Genomic DNA, 17,633 nt, shown 5'->3' with positions numbered 1-17,633 from the left:
TATAGATAGGTATAATTTATTTTATTTTCTTGTCCCTGCAGAAAACAGGCATAGGAGGATGAGCAGAATTATTTTCTGTTTTAACAGAAGAACTGTTAGTTGTTCAATGATTTTTTGTACTAATGGATGTAAGGGACCGATTAGGCAGAAATACTGATCCACAATACTCCTATTTTACTGAAGTCATCAGATTTTCGAAAACAAAAACCAGTAACTGTTCTAAGCTTTACTAAATTAGGTAGGGAGCTTTGCATGGAAACAAATGTTCATTTTGGTATTATATTAAATGATCAATTTCAACCAGATTATTCAGAGATTAACAGTTAAATACCTTAAGAATACTACAATACATAGACTTCCGTCCCCTTGGCATAAAATGTCGAATCTTTCAACCAAGGTTACAAGTTCACTCAAAATTCTTACTTTCTTGCCTCCACTCTTGCCTCAGCATCAGCATCATGAATGCCCTTCTTGATGGTTTCAACCAAGACAGTTGCATGCCTAGAAGACAAACATATCTCATACTAGTTTTTACTATTACAAATTTAATTATATCAAAGTAATTACATACTTGTAAATTCATTTTCTCTAAGTCATACAGAGTACATATACATTGCAATTAAAAACACACAGCACCAAGTTTCGGAGCTGGGTCAAATAACTTAGGCTGAAGGGGCTCAAGCTGTAGGGCTAAAAATTGCAGTATAGACATTTAGGCTCGGGCTAGAGTCTGAGCTCTGAGACCTGTCCCCGTCGCGGGGACTCAGAGCCCAGGCTCCAGCCTAAGCCCAAACATCTACACTGCAATTTTTAGCCCCACAGCATGAGTCAACTGACCTGGACCTGCTGCGGCTGTGCCAAAGGTCTTTTATTATACTGTAGACCAACCCACAGTGATCCTGATATTGGGCCTGGACCTTCCTTCTCGCAGATGCAAGTCACGAAAGGCATCAGAGCCATAATGACATAACAATCCCTTTTTAAGATGCACAGGTAGGCTGTCAGGCCCCAGCTATTCCTGCTTCGGAAGATGGAATCTGTGCCTGCTTGCTGACTAGGGCTCATTGTTAAAGACAGGTATGCTTGAAAGTACCTTTCAATTTTAAGGAGATGCATGTATAGTAAAGAAGTCAATATATTGAACAGTGATAGAAAATAGGCTAATAAACCCTTCTCTTATCTTGAATAAGTACAAAGATAAAGTGTCTGTCCATTGTATTCCCTAAAAATTAGTTTTTGAATAATCAGTCTTTTGAATCAATCAATCAATTACTGCAGAATAAAAATACCATACTACTGGATTGAAAATGATTATTTACTCAAAAATACTGTACTACTAGTTGAAAGCAAAGAATTCTCATTACTTATAAGTTATCACCACAGTATTAGGAAAGGATGATCTTGCATTTAAGTTATTGGACAAGGATTTAGGAGGTTAGGTTCAGTTCCCAGCTCTGCTACAGACTTCCTATTTGACCTTAGGCAAATCATTTAATCGCTCTGTACCTCAGCTCCCCATCTGTGACAAATACTACTTTTCCTACCTCACCAGAGTGTTAATGAGGTTAAATACATTTAAGTCTGTAGATGCTCAGATACTACTGTGATTATGGTGATTAAGTACCTAGCTTAATATGTTTTATTTACATCCTTTTCTGACTGGATTTAAAATCACTGAATATTGTCAGTCAGTATAATACCTATCAAATACTGTCACAGCAAAATAGTGATTTTGTCTTTTCTTAGGGAACTGAGATATATTTTTACCTCTCTGATTCAACATGCTAGCAATACATAGTCTATTGTGTATCACTGAGTAAAGTGTAAAATATTTTCCAGCTCATTTTACTGTAGACTAATCTAGGCCACTGGTGCGTAACATACTTTTCCTTAGAAAAAATATTCAGTCACAGTATTTCCAACATCATGATCCTATTTTGCGCTCTATACAAAAAAGTTGTGTAACTGTTTAGTTTATTGGGAGAGAAGATAGAACAATCTTGCATCTATGCAGCCAAACACACAGATTGTACAACAATACCAATCTGGAAAGCACTTCTGGTAATAACAAGATTGAATTTTGTATTATTTTCTTTTCTTTCTAAGGTTAGGATTAAAATTCCAGAGACACTGTATCATCAGAACTTAATTTGTAACCATTATTTATTGAAGGAATAGTAATAATGTTTTAAAGAGATTACAGGTCCTTCTTGCATCCCCCCTCCCCCCCCCACAAAAAAAAAAAAAACATAGCTAACATCTCAACAACCAAATTACAATTAAAATCACTAGAACACTGATTAATACAAACACTAATGGACGTCCTGAGTTTTCATAATCCGTGTAGGAAAGGCTACAAAAAAACATGGGCTGAGGGCAACAGAGGCCCCGACCACAAAAAAGGAAGAGGGAACACCCCCCACCCGCCAAGCACACGTTTGGACTATAAAATAAATGAAAAGCTAACTAACAAAAAGAAATACTTCATAAAACAATAAACAAGCTGTGTAGCTATATAGCAGATACCACAACACTGTCTCAAGCTGCAAGCAGTTGAGGAGGACCATCACTCCCTATATATACTTGTAATGGAGCATACAGATGAGTAGGTCAAAGGCATGGTCATGAGGGCATGCTGACAAAAAATTTGATGTAAAGTGCATGGGTGTGCACACATATGACATACAACACCTCTAGGGACAATAACTTGAAGAAAAATAGGTTCTCTTCAAAATACAGTTGTTTTACTGGAGCATAAATTGATGTTTTCATCACATTAATGCTAAGAGAAACAATAGCCGGGACATAGGTGAGAGGTTTTTCGCAGGAGTGGGTGGGTGAGATTCTGTGGCCTGCATTGTGCAGGAGGTTGGACTAGATGATCATAATGGTCCCTTCTGACCTTAGTATCTATGAATCTATGAATACAAAATTTAAACAAACCTTTTAATTTCAGGTAAGTATTTGTATACCAGTTCTAAATCCCAAGGTAAGTTTAAACAGCAGCAATAAAACACTGATAGGACAACTCATAAGAGCAAATAGACTTTTACTCTGTATAACTATACTATTTCACAAATTAGTTAAGTGGTCTAGTTGTAGGATTCAAATGAAGGGATTTTTCTTTTGAAATTCATTGAAAACTTTTCTAGATGACAAAAAGGAACACTCTGCTCCTACCTTTCCAGTGAATGAGTTTGCCACTCCTGCAGTAACAGGTCTAAAAATTCGAAGGAGCGTCTAAAACAAAATAGAAAAAAAAATTTTTTTAAACCTGCAGTTCTCTACTTTGCTGAAATAATAGGTGATAGCTTTGTTCTTTTTCCTCCTGGAAAATAATAACTGCATATAATAAAATATCTCACACTTAGCATACTAGGAAATTGTTTGGCTTCTTATGTTGTAATGGTAGAAAATGTTATTACTTTGCACACTGTTTATATTTTACCACTTTATATGCAATCACATTACATTTTAAAAAGCAGAAATGGTTCATATGACCACTTGACGTTCAACAGGCGTTACTACAAATACATCTGCTTTAACATGTTTAGCACAAAAGGCCCACCAGCTAAGTCAAATGGCAATTCCCCAGTGAGAAAAATCAACCACACCAAACCTGTTGAGGAGAAGGAGGTTGGTGGGTTTTTGACAAGACAGCAAGTCCTGTTCCTTGCTTGGTAGGATCATCTTTTGTAACAGTCTGTAGCTAGCTGGTGTCTTATAAATTTAAAAGTCCAATCACCAACGCACTGAAAGATGCAAGGAACTTTCCATCTTTTTGTCCCCCTGCATAAACTTCTGACTGCTTCAAGTGGAGGAGGGTCTCTGCTACTCTATCCCTCCCCTGTTCCACAGAAGGGCAGGTCTCACTACTCCATTGAAGCCCTTCAGGGAGCTGTAAGAGTGGGAGGCAAAAATCTATAATGCTTCTAAGCTGTCCCTTCCCCCATGAATAACCTCTGTGTCTGCCTCTGCTGCTGTTCACAGATTTAGAAAGTAGTGGCATTAGCACAAAAGTGACATAAATTTGACACATTCACGGTTGCTCAGTGGGTTCTGAACCGCAGCAGCAAAACTGACCAGAGTAATGTTAATTTCAGTCTACTGCTGCTTAGGAAATCTATGGCAGCAAAAGCACTGGAGCTCTGCAGTTTTGGAAAAAACTTTATTTATTTACATTTAGGTTCCATTTGGAAGGTTACTTTTGCGTAAAATAAGCTTGAAACTTAAAAAAAAAAATGAAAGCTTCAATTCTGCAGAAATTGAAAGTTGAGGCCCCCTCACATATTTGCTAGGGAAAGTTTTTCACTCATTATCAGCATGTGGACAAGTGGCTTACTTTGTTGAATCTCAATTATCTGTAGTGCGTGGTAGCATATTAGATAACAGATTTTCACATTATATCTACAGTGACTGCAATAAAAATATACCATTTTGAAGATAATTTTGCTAGTAGTCTATTATAAAATTAAGGAATACAAACTAACAGTTTTAACAATTTGTTATTTATAAAATACTTACCTCCTGACAGCAACTGATTTTGAAGTACAGTTGCTCGTTATTAAAGGTATGAGTCTGGGCACATGGGTATGCTGAAAAAAATCCATAAATGTTATAACACAACATAGCCAATGCCAAAAACATTCCTGAAATCAGAGTGCTAAATTTCAAATGAACATAGTAAATAGTTTTTCAGCAACAGATAAAATAATGATAATAAAATATAGGATTTTAAATGTTAATTGTTTAATCCAAATTTAGAATGTCTGTAAAAGTACACTTTCCTAACTAGGTCATGAACATATGTAAAATTAAGATATAAAAAAAATCTAAGGAAAAACATTTTTGACTATAACCCAATTTTCTCATTTATGTAACATTTAGCCACCAAAAGAAACCTTTAAAGGCTCAAATGTACCATATCTGTTTCTCCAGAGAAAATCTAAATTGATGTTGCTTCCATACAATTTCAGATATTATTCTAATCAACACCTTTAATGAAACAGCAACAGATACGACAGTGAGGTATACAAGTAAAACATTAAAGCAGAAAAGTAAATGAAGGTACTTTGGAACGTTTTATGGGTATCATTTTGCTAGAATCAAGAGAGGTCATTCTGTTAAAAGATTGAATTTACCTCATTGCCAAATATATAACTGAAGTAATAACTACATGTAATATATCTAGAGCCCTACCAAATTCATGGCTGTGAAAAACATGTCAAGGACCATGAAATCAGACCCTCCCCTGTGAAATCTAGCTATTGGAGGGGGTGGGGGAATGGCAGGGCTAGGGGTGCCCCAGCCGGGAGCTCCTACCATTCACCAGGCTCCAGCTGCTAGTCCACCAAGCCAGGGAGGGCACGGGACTTCCTCTTCGCCTGCATGGCCGCTCTCGGGGGGAGATCAGACACACCTTCCGGTATCTTACCCAGCTGTAGGAAGCTCTGTGGCTGCTGCCAGCAGCACAGGGCAGATCAGACCCACCTCCACAAATTTCCCCCAGCTGCAGAAAGCTAGGTGGCTGCTGCCTTCAGAGCTGGACTCTGAAAGCAGCGCAGTCGTGGAGCTTCCTGCAGCTGGGGGAGGTAACCCAAAGGTGGGTCTGATCTCCCCCCTAGAGCAGCTGTGCAGAGCTAGAGGAAGTCCTCTCCAGCCTGGCCAGGTCTAGCAGCTAGGAGCCCACAGCATGGGTGCTCCCAGCACCACCTCGACGTCCAGGAATCTCCCCCAGCTGCAGCAAGCTGCATGGCTGCTGCCTTCAGAGACCAGTTTTGAAAGAAGGGCAGAAGTGATGGTGGCAATCCGATGATCCCCCTACATCAGCTTTGCGACCCCCCCCCCCCACACACACACAACCCTCTTTTGGGTCGGGACACCCCAGTTACAACACCATGACATTTCAGATGTAAACAGTGAAAACGTGAAACTGAACAATTTAAAACCCTCTGCCCATGAAACTGATCAGAATGGACCATGAATTTGGTAGGGTTGTAAATACATCCTATGTAAAAGTAAATTAACCTATTAAATGCATATGAAAATATTCAAGGCAGTGCCTAGTAAAGCATGCAGAAGTGTAGCATAAAAAGTAAACTGTTATAAATAATATAAAGACTGCATGGCCTTTTTTAAACTGTATTATCAGCAACCCATTCAGTGCATGGTATTTTTTTCCCCATAGCTTGTGAATGTGACACATGACCATGTGAACCTCTCATAACAGCAGGATTCTTCTCAGTTTTCAATGCACTGCCTACTTTCAACATTAAAAATATAGAAAATTACACAGACATAGAAAATTCCAGAACAGCAACTGATTTGTTGTATTTTTCACTTAACATTGACTTTTAAAAATTAATATCAATTCATTAGTACTTTGTACTGTTTTCATCAATGAATAAGGGCATGTGATCAACATATAAGGCATGTGGTAATGAGACCCTACTGGGGAAGGAACACGATGTTTTAAATAGAGGCAACAACCTTGTTTTACAATATTTGGTCTCTAGAGCTATTTACATCATGACACAGGCCTTTCAGAAAAATGCATTACAGAGGAATTAGAAAAATGCACAAAATTATTTAGGTAATCAAATATTTCTGAAATACATGGAACATTGGCCTAGGGCTTCCTTTAAATTGGACTTCAAGATTGCATTAATAAGACAACTTTAATGTTGTCCACAGATACATTTATTTTTAACAGAATCCCACTTCAACAGCTTAAACACTGGAGCCAGTGCTCAACTGCCTGAGCTAAGTCCCACCTCTCTGGTGGTGGAAAAGATTCCTCACCCTGATGTCCACTCTTGCCATGATCTGCTTCTACTGGTTTTCAAAGGGAAAACAGACTACACTAAGCACTGACAAGGCAGAGAACAGGAAACACAATGAAAGGGCAAACAAGACTGGAGGTGGGAGTAAATCTCCTTAAGCCCATTCAGTGACTGAAACTGCTGCAGAATAAGTGGGATCTCTCACTAACAGCACAAGACACCAGTACCCCAGCATCTACGCTGGCAGCCAGCTGGTTTTTAGGAGGTGTTCGAAGTGTTAGCTTTGACCTATTAAGTCCAAAATAGCCTGGGACCTGCCCCGACAGATCACCTCCCCCCACCCCCCCGTACCCTACCGCCATGAATAATATCAGTCAAGGTGCTTGACCCTTCGTGATTACAGAGACAAGCCAGAGGGTAGGGTGTTTTCTGTGAGGGTCCTTTGGCTCATTTCCAGTGTCTGGTACAAAAGAGCTCAAATTTGCTGACCTTAAAGGCACACTGCAAAAGCTATCTGTTTGATAAGGCTTAGGGGCACACTGGGATGGGAATTATCTGACTGTCAAATTTATTACCTGGTATGTTATCATCTGTTATTCTTATGTGGACGTAAGTTTAAGCACGGTCATAAGCTTTTTCCCCCATTAAATTGCTATAAGCAAATCATTGGTTATATTCACTTTTTGTATCTTACCCCCTGACACCTAACTAGCCTGATATATAGTTTGGCTTCTGTGAGCAACCAGAAATAATAATTTTGGGGTGTACAGACACCCCAACTCATGCCATTGTAACTGGAAAAACTACTCCCTCCTCCTCTCCCAATTGTGCAGTTAGACATCCCAGAATGCTCTGGAAGACCACCACCCATGGTCCTTAGCACAAGCAGTTGTTCCTTGGGTTCTAACAGACAGCTGCCCAGGATGTCCCAGAATACTCCATGGTTAGGAAGAGTACTAGGTGTGGATGCCACAGAAGCACTTGTAGCTAGTTAAGCTGAGTGGATCTCTAACAGTTTACAAAAACAAACAACCCCAGCTCCAGCTGTAGTGTGGATAAGCTCAGTGTAAAATAGTAAGTACTACTTGTAAAAGCTAAAGAGGGTCAGAGCTTTTTATATATAAACTACAGACAGTCCAATTTTTTTTATTTAAATAAAATGGATGTTTTGATTACTAGCGAATCCACAGTTTAATTCACTTTGCCATTCCCTCAAGATAATGTTATTTCTTGGTATACACTTAACAGATAGCCCAGCCTCGCAAAACAGTCATGAAGGCCACAGTGAAACAAAAATGTTAATGAATGAGGACTACAAAGTGGTGCAGATTTTCTCAATTTTCAATTAAAAAAAAAGATAGTGGCCCATATTTTCAAAACTAGGAGCTTAAAGTTAGGCTCCTAAGTCCCTATTTAGATGCCTAAGGGTGGGGTTTTTCAGAAGTGCCTTAGGGTATGCAAACACTGCAACAACAAAAAATTTGGGGTCGGGAAGGAATTTTCCTCCAGGGCAGATTGGAAGAGGCCCTGGAGGTTTTTCGCCTTCCTCCGTAGCATGGGGCACGGTTCACTTGCTGGAGGATTCTCTGCTCCTTGAAGTCTTTAAACTACGATTTGAGGACTTCAATAGCACAGATATAGGAGTGAGGTTTTTTGCAGGAGTGATGGGTGAAATTCTGTGGCCTGCGTTGTGCAGGAGGTCAGACTAGATGATCATAATGGTCCCTTCTGACCTAAATATCTATGAATCTATGCATCTATGAAAATGCACTTGCCCTTCACAATATCTCCTCGCCCTCCCTTTACCATGATGGTGGTGATGGATGATGAATAAAGACATTTTGTTCATCTGTCAAAAAAATTACTTGTCCAGGGCAAAACTTACAGTTCAGTCTTTAAAACAATGACTATGTAAATATGGAATATATATTAAACTGGCAACAGATTTTTGCTAGGAGTGACTAGCTGAGTAGAGTTACTTTTTATCAAACAAATCCATAAAATACCATCAGAGGAATACCTACACGAATGACAAATCTGATTGCAGCACAGCCAGAAGTTGCCATAACTTTGGCGCTGTTAGGGACCAGATTAAAAAGAGTAGGCACAATGGCTTCAGCCCCATGGTCAAACTTGTTTCCCAAAACTGTTGAAAGATGACTGTTCAGGAAATGAAATAAAATTAGTTAATAAAAATAATTTTATGGCCTCAAAATAAGAAATGGAAAGTTAATCACACATTTTAAAGACTGATTTTTCCAAACAATGGAATTCATGAACACCACATTGTTTACCTTGCAGACAACTTGAAAGTTTAAACATTAATAAGTAATTTTCTCTCTCAGACTTAGGCTTCCTCACAATTAAGATTACATATAAAATATCACATTTTAAAAACTTGAAGTTTAAATGTGTACAGTTACTTAGGACTTACAGTGTTATTTTTGTTTCTCACCATACCATGACAGTATAACTTGGAAAACAAAACATTCATGTGACTATTCTCAAGGACATAAAGCATTCATTGTAAATGCAATATATTAAAATTGAAATCTAAAAGTAATTTAACACAGTATTTATTCTAATGACATTAAGTGACATTTTGAGTTCACATAATAATTTATCCTGCCACAGGCAAACTATAAAATGTGTCATAGTTACCCATGCATGAAATCTGCAGTCCCTCCCCATCTCATTTATTCAAGGGTTGTGGCCATAAGTTCAGAGTAGATGATGATTTCCATACTCATAGCAATTTAACTCTCCACTGCTCAGAGCAAAGGTTTCACCAGTGCAGAGCAAATGCAAGATGCGCTTGTAATCAGAAGCAAGTGACATGCTGAGTACCAAAGGGTTAAATAATGTATTTTGTGAAGACGCATTTAAAAGGAAGTGTGTCTGTCTACCCTGTGGTAAAATATGGATTTTTTTTTCTTAATTTGTTGAGGGAAAGCCCCCAGCACCATAGAAAAAAATGTTTATTTCTGTTTGTGCATCTCTGAGAATACCATGAACATTAAATTAGGGCTGTCAAGCAATTAAAAAAATTAATTGTGATTAATCGCACTATTAAACAACAATATTTATTTTAAATATTTTCGGATGTTTACTACATCTTCAAATATATTAATCTCAATTACAACACAAAACAAAGTGTACAGTGCTCACTTTATTTTTGAATACAAATATTTGCACTGTAAAAAAAACAGAAATTTTTCAATTCACCGCATACAAGTACTGTAGTGCAATCTCTTTACCATGAAAGTTAAACTTACAGATGTAGACTTATGTACCAAAAAATAACTGCATTCAAAAATAAAACAATGTAAAACTTTAGAGCCTACAAGTCCACTCAGTCCTACTTCTTGGTCAGCCAATCACTAAGACAAACAAGGTTGGTTACAATTTGCAGGAGATAATGCTGCCTGCTTCTTGTTTACAATGTCACCTGAAAGTGAGAACAGGCATTCGCATGGCAGTGTTGTAGCTGGCGTTGCAAGATATTTACATGCCAGATGCACTAAAGATTCATATGTCCTTTCATGCTTCAACCATCATTCCATAGGACATGTTTCCATGCCGATGATGGGTTCTGCTTGATAATGATCCAAAGCAGTACGGACTGACGCATGTTCATTTTCATCATCTGAGTCAGATGCCACCAGCAGAAGGTTGATTTTCTTTGTTGGTGGTTGGGTTCTGTAGTTTCCGCATCAGAGTGTTGCTTTTTAAAGGAGTACTTGTGGCACCTTAGAGACTAACCAATTTATCTGAGCATAAGCTTTCGTGAGCTACAGCTCACTTCATCGGATGCATACTGTGGAAACTGCAGAAGACATTATATACACAGAGACCATGAAACAATACCTCCTCCCACCCTACTCTCCTGCTGGTAATAGCTTACAGTGTGTATGACTGTATGTGTATCATACACATTGTAAGGAGAGTGATCACTTTAGATAAGCTATTACCAGCAGGAGAGTGGGGTGGGAGGAGGTATTGTTTCATGGTCTCTGTGTATATAATGTCTTCTGCAGTTTCCACAGTATGCATCCGATGAAGTGAGCTGTAGCTCACGAAAGCTTATGCTCAGATAAATTGGTTAGTCTCTAAGGTGCCACAAGTACTCTTTTTCTTTTTTCTTTTTAAAGACTTCTAAAAGCATGCTCCACACCTCATCCCGCTCAGATTTTGGAAGGCACTTCAGACTCTTAAACCTTGGGTTGAGTGCTGTAGTTATTTTTAGAAATCTCACATTGGTACCTTCTTCATGTTTTGTCAAATCTGCTGTGAAAGTGTTCTTAAAATGAATAACGTGCTGGGTCATCATCCGAGACTGCTATACCATGAAATATATGCAGAATGCGGGTAAAACAGAGCAGGAGACATATAATTCTCCTCCCAAGCAGTACAGTCACAAATTTAATTCATGCAGTATTTTTTTAATGAGCATCATCAACAAGGAAGCATGTCCTCTGGAATGGAGGCCGAAGCATGGAAGGGGCATACAAATGTTTAGCATATCTGACATGTAAATACCTTGTGACGCTGGCTATGAAAGTGCCATGCAAACGCCTGTTCTCACTTTCAGGTGACACTGTAAATAAGAAATAGGCAGCAGTATCTCCCGTCAATGTAAACAAACTTGTTTGTTTTTGTGATTGGCAGAACAAGTAGCAGCACTGAATGGACTTGTAGGCTCTAAAGTTTTACACTATTTTGTTTTTGAGTGCAGTTATATAATAAAAAAAATCTGCATTTGTAAGTTACACTTTCACAATAAAGAGATTGTATTTCAGTACTTGTATGAGGTGAATTGAAAAATACTATTTCTTTGGTTTATCATTTTTACAGTGCATATATTTGTAATTAAAAAAATCATAATATAAAGTGAGCACTGTGCACTTTGTATTTGGTGTTGTAACTGAAATCAATATTGAAAATGTAGAAAAACATCCAAAAATATTTAATACATTTCAATTGGTATTCTATTTAGTGCGATTAATTGTGATTAATTTTTTAAATTGCGATTAATTTTTTGAGTTAATGGTGTGAGTTAACTGTGATTAACTGACAGCTCTACATTAAATATATTTGACCACTTACATGTATATGATATGATATTGAAGTTCCTCATTTTACTTCTATTTTCAATCAATTGACTAGACTATTAAATGTAAGAGCCTGCTCCTGAAAATGCTACTGGGCACAGTGCTTGTTACCATGAGTAGTCGCACTGAAGTCATGGTAACAAGCACGCAGGAGTAAGTGTTTTCAGGCTTGGAACCCAACTTTATGAGTAAACAGTGATGACTGTAATGTGTAAACACATCCACTTTGGTTATCAAAAGGACTGAAATGCATAACTCAAATGATGGCTCATTTGTTTTGGTATAAGTGATTTTCTTTTCTATGAAAGAATTGCACTTATGATCTAAAGAGAACATAAACTTTGTCCCAACCTAAGTGAATATACACTGAAGGTCACGCAACACTTCATCTGCTGTTCAAAAAAAATCATTTTGACAAGGCATTATCCAAATATAAAGCACATGAATTATTCTCAATAGAAAATTCAAATGAAACGCTAACATGACTATTAATATGCTTAATTCACAATACATTCATGCACCTTTTCAGAACAGCTTTAGTAAATTACTAAGTGTAAAAATATTTCATTTACTAAAATATTCCCCTGCTCTTCTATATAAACCCTCTCCTTTCAAGCTGATGTCTTATTCAGCCACGGTATAGCATATCTTCTACATCATGGAATACACCCACAGTTACAATGAAGAGTGCTGCTTTAGATTATATGCATTTTTCTACAGCTTCAGATCCTGACTTCACTCTCCAAACAGGTATTGTACACAGGAACTCAACACAGATATTTAGCTGATGGTGCATTGGCACAGCTGAGACTTTTTTTTTTTTTAAATCTTGATGTTATTAACCATATACCTTATTTAGATCTAGTGCCATTTGAAACTGAGGTCATACAAAACTAAGCAAGTACTTACGCTACAGTAATGCATGCTTCTCTAACCACCTGGGATCTGAGATCCTTAGCTGATAATTTAAAAGCTCCATCCAACAACCGTAGATGCTGGAAAAAGCAGTCATACTGTGCAGCTCCAGCAACAAGCAGCGACCGAACCTTCTTGAGCTACAACAAAATTAAGACAGTTATCCTGACTGCACAGACACAGAGGTTTTAAAATATGTAAAGCCTACAGGCAAGTGTCGCTACCTGCAAGGCACATATACATATGTGTGTGCACATAATTTTGTGCATACACACACAGACTCAGAAGAGGTCCTTTGGAAAAATTACCACTTAAACACCATTAGAAATATATTTCTATATATAGTCTGGCTATTTTTTTCAAACTGATATTGTAAGAATACACAAACACCATTTAAAAATATGAGAAACAATTCAATCTTTAAAAGTGTATCTAACATGAAAAATTCTTGAATTAATCTTAATTGTCAATACTTCACCATTTTGTGAAAGCTTTTTTAGAACAATGTTTGGACAATCTATTTGGATAAAAAACATACCGCACTGGCTCGCTGATCCCAGTCATGTTTATCATCTGAGAGAATTTCCCTGATTTTGTTTAATGTTTCTTCAAGCTCCCGACTAGAATAGATCTGTTTAAAAACAAATAAAGTGTAGACTTAATATTTCCATAAAAACAACAAGGAGTCCAGTGGCACCTTAAAGACTAACAGATTTATTTGAGCATAAGCTTTCATGGCTAAAAACCCCACTTCTTCAGAAGCATGGAGTGAAAAATACAGATGCAGACATAAATACACTGACACATGAAGAAAAGGGAGTTACCTCACGAGTGGAGAACCAGTGCTGACAGGTCCAATTTGATCAGGGTGGATGTAATCCACTCCCAATAACAGATGAGGAGGTGTCAATTCCAGAAGAGGCAAAACTGCTTTTGAAATGAGCCAGCCACTCCCAGTCCCTATTCAAGCCCAAATTAATGGTGTTAAATTTGCAAATGACAGTCCCTGCGTAAAAAAATAAATGGACACAAATCAGACATCAGGAATGGTAACATACAAAAGCCAGGGGGAGAACACTTCAATCTTCCTGGACATTCTATAACAGATTTGAAAGTAGCTACACTTGAACAAAACAGACTTCAAAGAGAAACAGAAGAACTAAAATTCATTTGCAAATTTAACACCATTAATTTGGGCCGGAATAGGGACTGGGAGTGGCTGGCTCATTACAAAAACAGTTTTGCCTCTCCTGGAATTGACACCTCCTCATCTCTTCATGTGTCAGTATATTTATGTCTGCATCTGTAATTTTCACTCCATGCATCTGAAGAAGTGGGGTTTTTACCCATGAAAGCTTACGCTCAAATAAATCTGTTAGACTTTAAGGTGCCACCGGACTCCTTGTTGTTTTTGTGGATACAGACTAACACTGTATCAGCTATCCCCTGATACTTAATATTTCCATGTTTACCTGAGGAGAGAGACAACAATTGAACTATAATTTTGAAAACATTAAGGACAAAATTTCACATAGGCAGCTTGTAATGCAGTGTCCATTTTAGCACAAATTTTTATTTATATACATAACTGTAATTCAAGGCCTTCTAATACAAACGTTTAACATTGATTTTGTAATAAACATTTTATCTCAGGAAAGATTTCAGTCTCAGTCTATAGAACAAGTAAATCACCAACCCCAGTGACTTACTAATTTTAGTAATTTAATTTTTTGATTCAGCTACAATTCAACATGAGTGAAATGTTTAGGCAGTAGGTCAATATGATATTGTGTTTAAATTTCAATCTAATTTCCCAGTATGAATATAAAATTGTTCTACTATGGAAATAATATTGGGGCAGGGACTTCTTTTTCTTATGTGTATATACAAAAAGAAAAGGAGTACTTGTGGCATCTTAGAGACTAACCAATTTATTTGAGCATAAGCTTTCTGAGCTACAGCTCACTTCATCGGATGCATACTGTGGAAAGTATAGAAGATCTTTTATACACACAAAGCATGAAAAAATACTTCCCCCCACACCACTCTCCTGCTGGCAATAGCTTATCTAAAGTGATCACTCTCCTTACAGTGTGAATAATAATCAAGTTGGGCCATTTCCAGCCCAAATCCAGGTTAACACACACACACACAAACCCACTCTCCTGCTAGTAATAGCTTATCTAAAGTGACCACTCTCCTTACAATGTGTATGATAATCAAGGTGGGCCATTTCCAGCACAAATCCAGGGTTTAACAAGAATGTCTGAGGAAGGTCGAAACAGCAGACTGGACTTCTAAATAGAGTGCTTCCGCTGATGTGCACGGGCTGAAATTGTGGAAAAGCCGCATCACTTGCCCCATAACCTCAGCCGTGCGGAACACAATGCCATCCACAGCCTCAGAAACAACTCTGACATCATAATCAAAAAGGCTGACAAAGGAGGTGCTGTTGTCATCATGAATAGGTCGGAATACGAACAAGAGGCTGCTCGGCAGCTCTCCAACACCACTTTCTACAAGCCATTACCCTCTGATCCCACTGAGAGTTACCAAAAGAAACTACAGCATTTGCTCAAGAAACTCCCTGAAAAAGCACAAGATCAAATCCGCACAGACACACCCCTGGAGCCCCGACCTGGGATATTCTATCTACTACCCAAAATCCATAAACCTGGAAATCCTGGGCGCCCCATCATCTCAGGCATTGGCACCCTGACAGCAGGATTGTCTGGCTATGTAGACTCCCTCCTCAGGCCCTACGCTACCAGCACTCCCAGCTACCTTCGAGACACCACTGAATTCCTGAGGAAACTTCAATCCATCGGTGATCTTCCTGATAACACCATCCTGGCCACTATGGATGCAGAAGCCCCTACACCATCATTCCACACAAAGATGGACTACAAGCCATCAAGAACACTATCCCCGATAATGTCACGGCTAACCTGGTGGCTGAACTTTGTGACTTTGTCCTTACCCATAACTATTTTACATTTGGGGACAATGTATACCTTCAGATCAGTGGCACTGCTATGGGTACCCACATGGCCCCACAGTATGCCAAAATTTTTATGGCTGACTTAGAACAACGCTTCCTCAGCTCTCGTCCCCTAACGCCCCTACTCTACTTGCGCTACACTGATGACATCTTCATCATCTGGACCCATGGAAAAGAAGCCCTTGAGGAATTCCACCATGATTTCAACAATTTCCATCCCACCATCAACCTCAGCCTGGTCCAGTCCACACAAGAGATCCACTTCCTGGACACTACAGTGCTAATAAACGATGGTCACATAAACACCACCCTATACCGGAAACCTACTGACCGCTATTCCTACCTACATGCCTCCAGCTTTCACCCTGACCACACCACACGATCCATCGTCTACAGCCAAGCTCTGCGATACAACCGCATTTGCTCCAACCCCTCAGACAAAGACAAACACCTACAAGATCTCTATCAAGTATTCTTACAACTACGATACCCACCTGCGGAAGTGAAGAAACAGATTGATAGAGCCAGAAGAGTTCCCAGAAGTCACCTACTACAGGACAGGCCCAACAAAGAAAATAACAGAACGCCACTAGCCGTCACCTTCAACCCCCAACTAAAACCCCTCCAACGCATTATTAAGGATCTACAACCTATCCTGAAGGATGACCCAACACTCTCACAAATCCTGGGAGACAGGCCAGTCCTTGCCTACAGACAGGCCCCCAGCCTGAAGTGAATACTCACCAGCAACCACATACCACACAACAGAACCACTAACCCAGGAACCTATCCTTGCAACAAAGCCCGTTGCCAACTGTGCCCACATATCTATTCAGGGGACACCATCACAGGGCCTAATAACATCAGCCACACTATCAGAGGCTCGTTCACCTGCACATCCACCAATGTGATATATGCCATCATGTGCCAGCAGTGCCCCTCTGCCATGTACATTGGTCAAACTGGACAGTCTCTACGTAAAAGAATAAATGGACACAAATCAGATGTCAAGAATAACAACATTCATAAACCAGTCGGAGAACACTTCAATCTCTCTGGTCACGCAATTACAGACATGAAAGTTGCAATTCTTCAACAAAAAAACTTCAAATCTAGACTCTAGCGAGAAACTGTTGAATTGGAATTCATTTGCAAATTGGATACAATTAACTTAGGCTTGAATAGAGACTGGGAGTGGCTAAGTCATTATGCAAGGTAACCTATTTCCCCTTGTTTTTTCCTAACCCCCCCCCCCCCAAGACGTTCTTGTTAAACCCTGGATTTGTGCTGGAAATGGCCCACCTTGATTATCATACACATTGTAAGGAGAGTGGTCACTTTAGATAAGCTATTACCAGCAGGAGAGTGGGTTTGTGTGTGTGTGTTGGGGGGAGGAGGGGTGAGAAAACCTGGATTTGGGCTGGATACAGCCCAACTTGATTATCATTCACATTGTAAGCAGAGTGATCACTTTAGATAAGCTGTTGCCAGCAGGAGAGTGGGGTGGGGGGAGGTTTTTTTTCATGCTTTGTGTGTATAAAAGATCTTCTACACTTTCCACAGTTTGCATCCGATGAAGTGAGCTGTAGCTCACGAACGCTTATGCTCAAATAAATTGGTTAGTCTCTAAGATGCCACAAGTACTCCTTTTCTTTTTCCGAATACAGACTAACATGGCTGTTACTCTGAAACCTGTCATTATGTGTATATAGTACACATATAGAGCCCTGACTGAATTGTTAGGCACTCTACGACACAAATAAAACCAACAATTTGTTTGAAAAATACTTTAAGAATCTCAGTCACATCTATGTGAGGAATATG

At 38.8% G+C, this 17,633-nt stretch overlaps 1 protein-coding gene across 46 annotated transcripts in view; it reads right to left on the bottom strand.

The window, feature by feature from the left end:
* The window catches only part of CLASP2 (cytoplasmic linker associated protein 2), a 271,237-nt gene that overhangs the window by 130,762 nt on the left and 122,842 nt on the right, over positions 1-17,633 (bottom strand). For all 46 annotated transcript variants that reach the window (XR_012157456.1, XR_012157457.1, XM_073333055.1 and 43 more), the window contains 6 exons: positions 13,347-13,439; positions 12,803-12,948; positions 8,807-8,942; positions 4,525-4,595; positions 3,181-3,240; positions 424-501 (listed from right to left, as the gene is read on the bottom strand). Coding sequence is in view for 44 of the 46 variants with exons in the window: in XM_073333055.1 (XP_073189156.1) it covers positions 424-501; positions 3,181-3,240; positions 4,525-4,595; positions 8,807-8,942; positions 12,803-12,948; positions 13,347-13,439 (584 nt within the window). In the remaining 2 variants the exon portion in view is untranslated. The remainder of the gene's footprint in view (positions 1-423; positions 502-3,180; positions 3,241-4,524; positions 4,596-8,806; positions 8,943-12,802; positions 12,949-13,346; positions 13,440-17,633) is intronic.

This window comes from Lepidochelys kempii, chromosome 2, assembly GCF_965140265.1.
Source record: "Lepidochelys kempii isolate rLepKem1 chromosome 2, rLepKem1.hap2, whole genome shotgun sequence".
In the NCBI taxonomy this organism is placed as follows: Eukaryota; Metazoa; Chordata; order Testudines; family Cheloniidae; genus Lepidochelys; species Lepidochelys kempii.
This window is presented reverse-complemented; position numbering and strand designations above follow the sequence as displayed.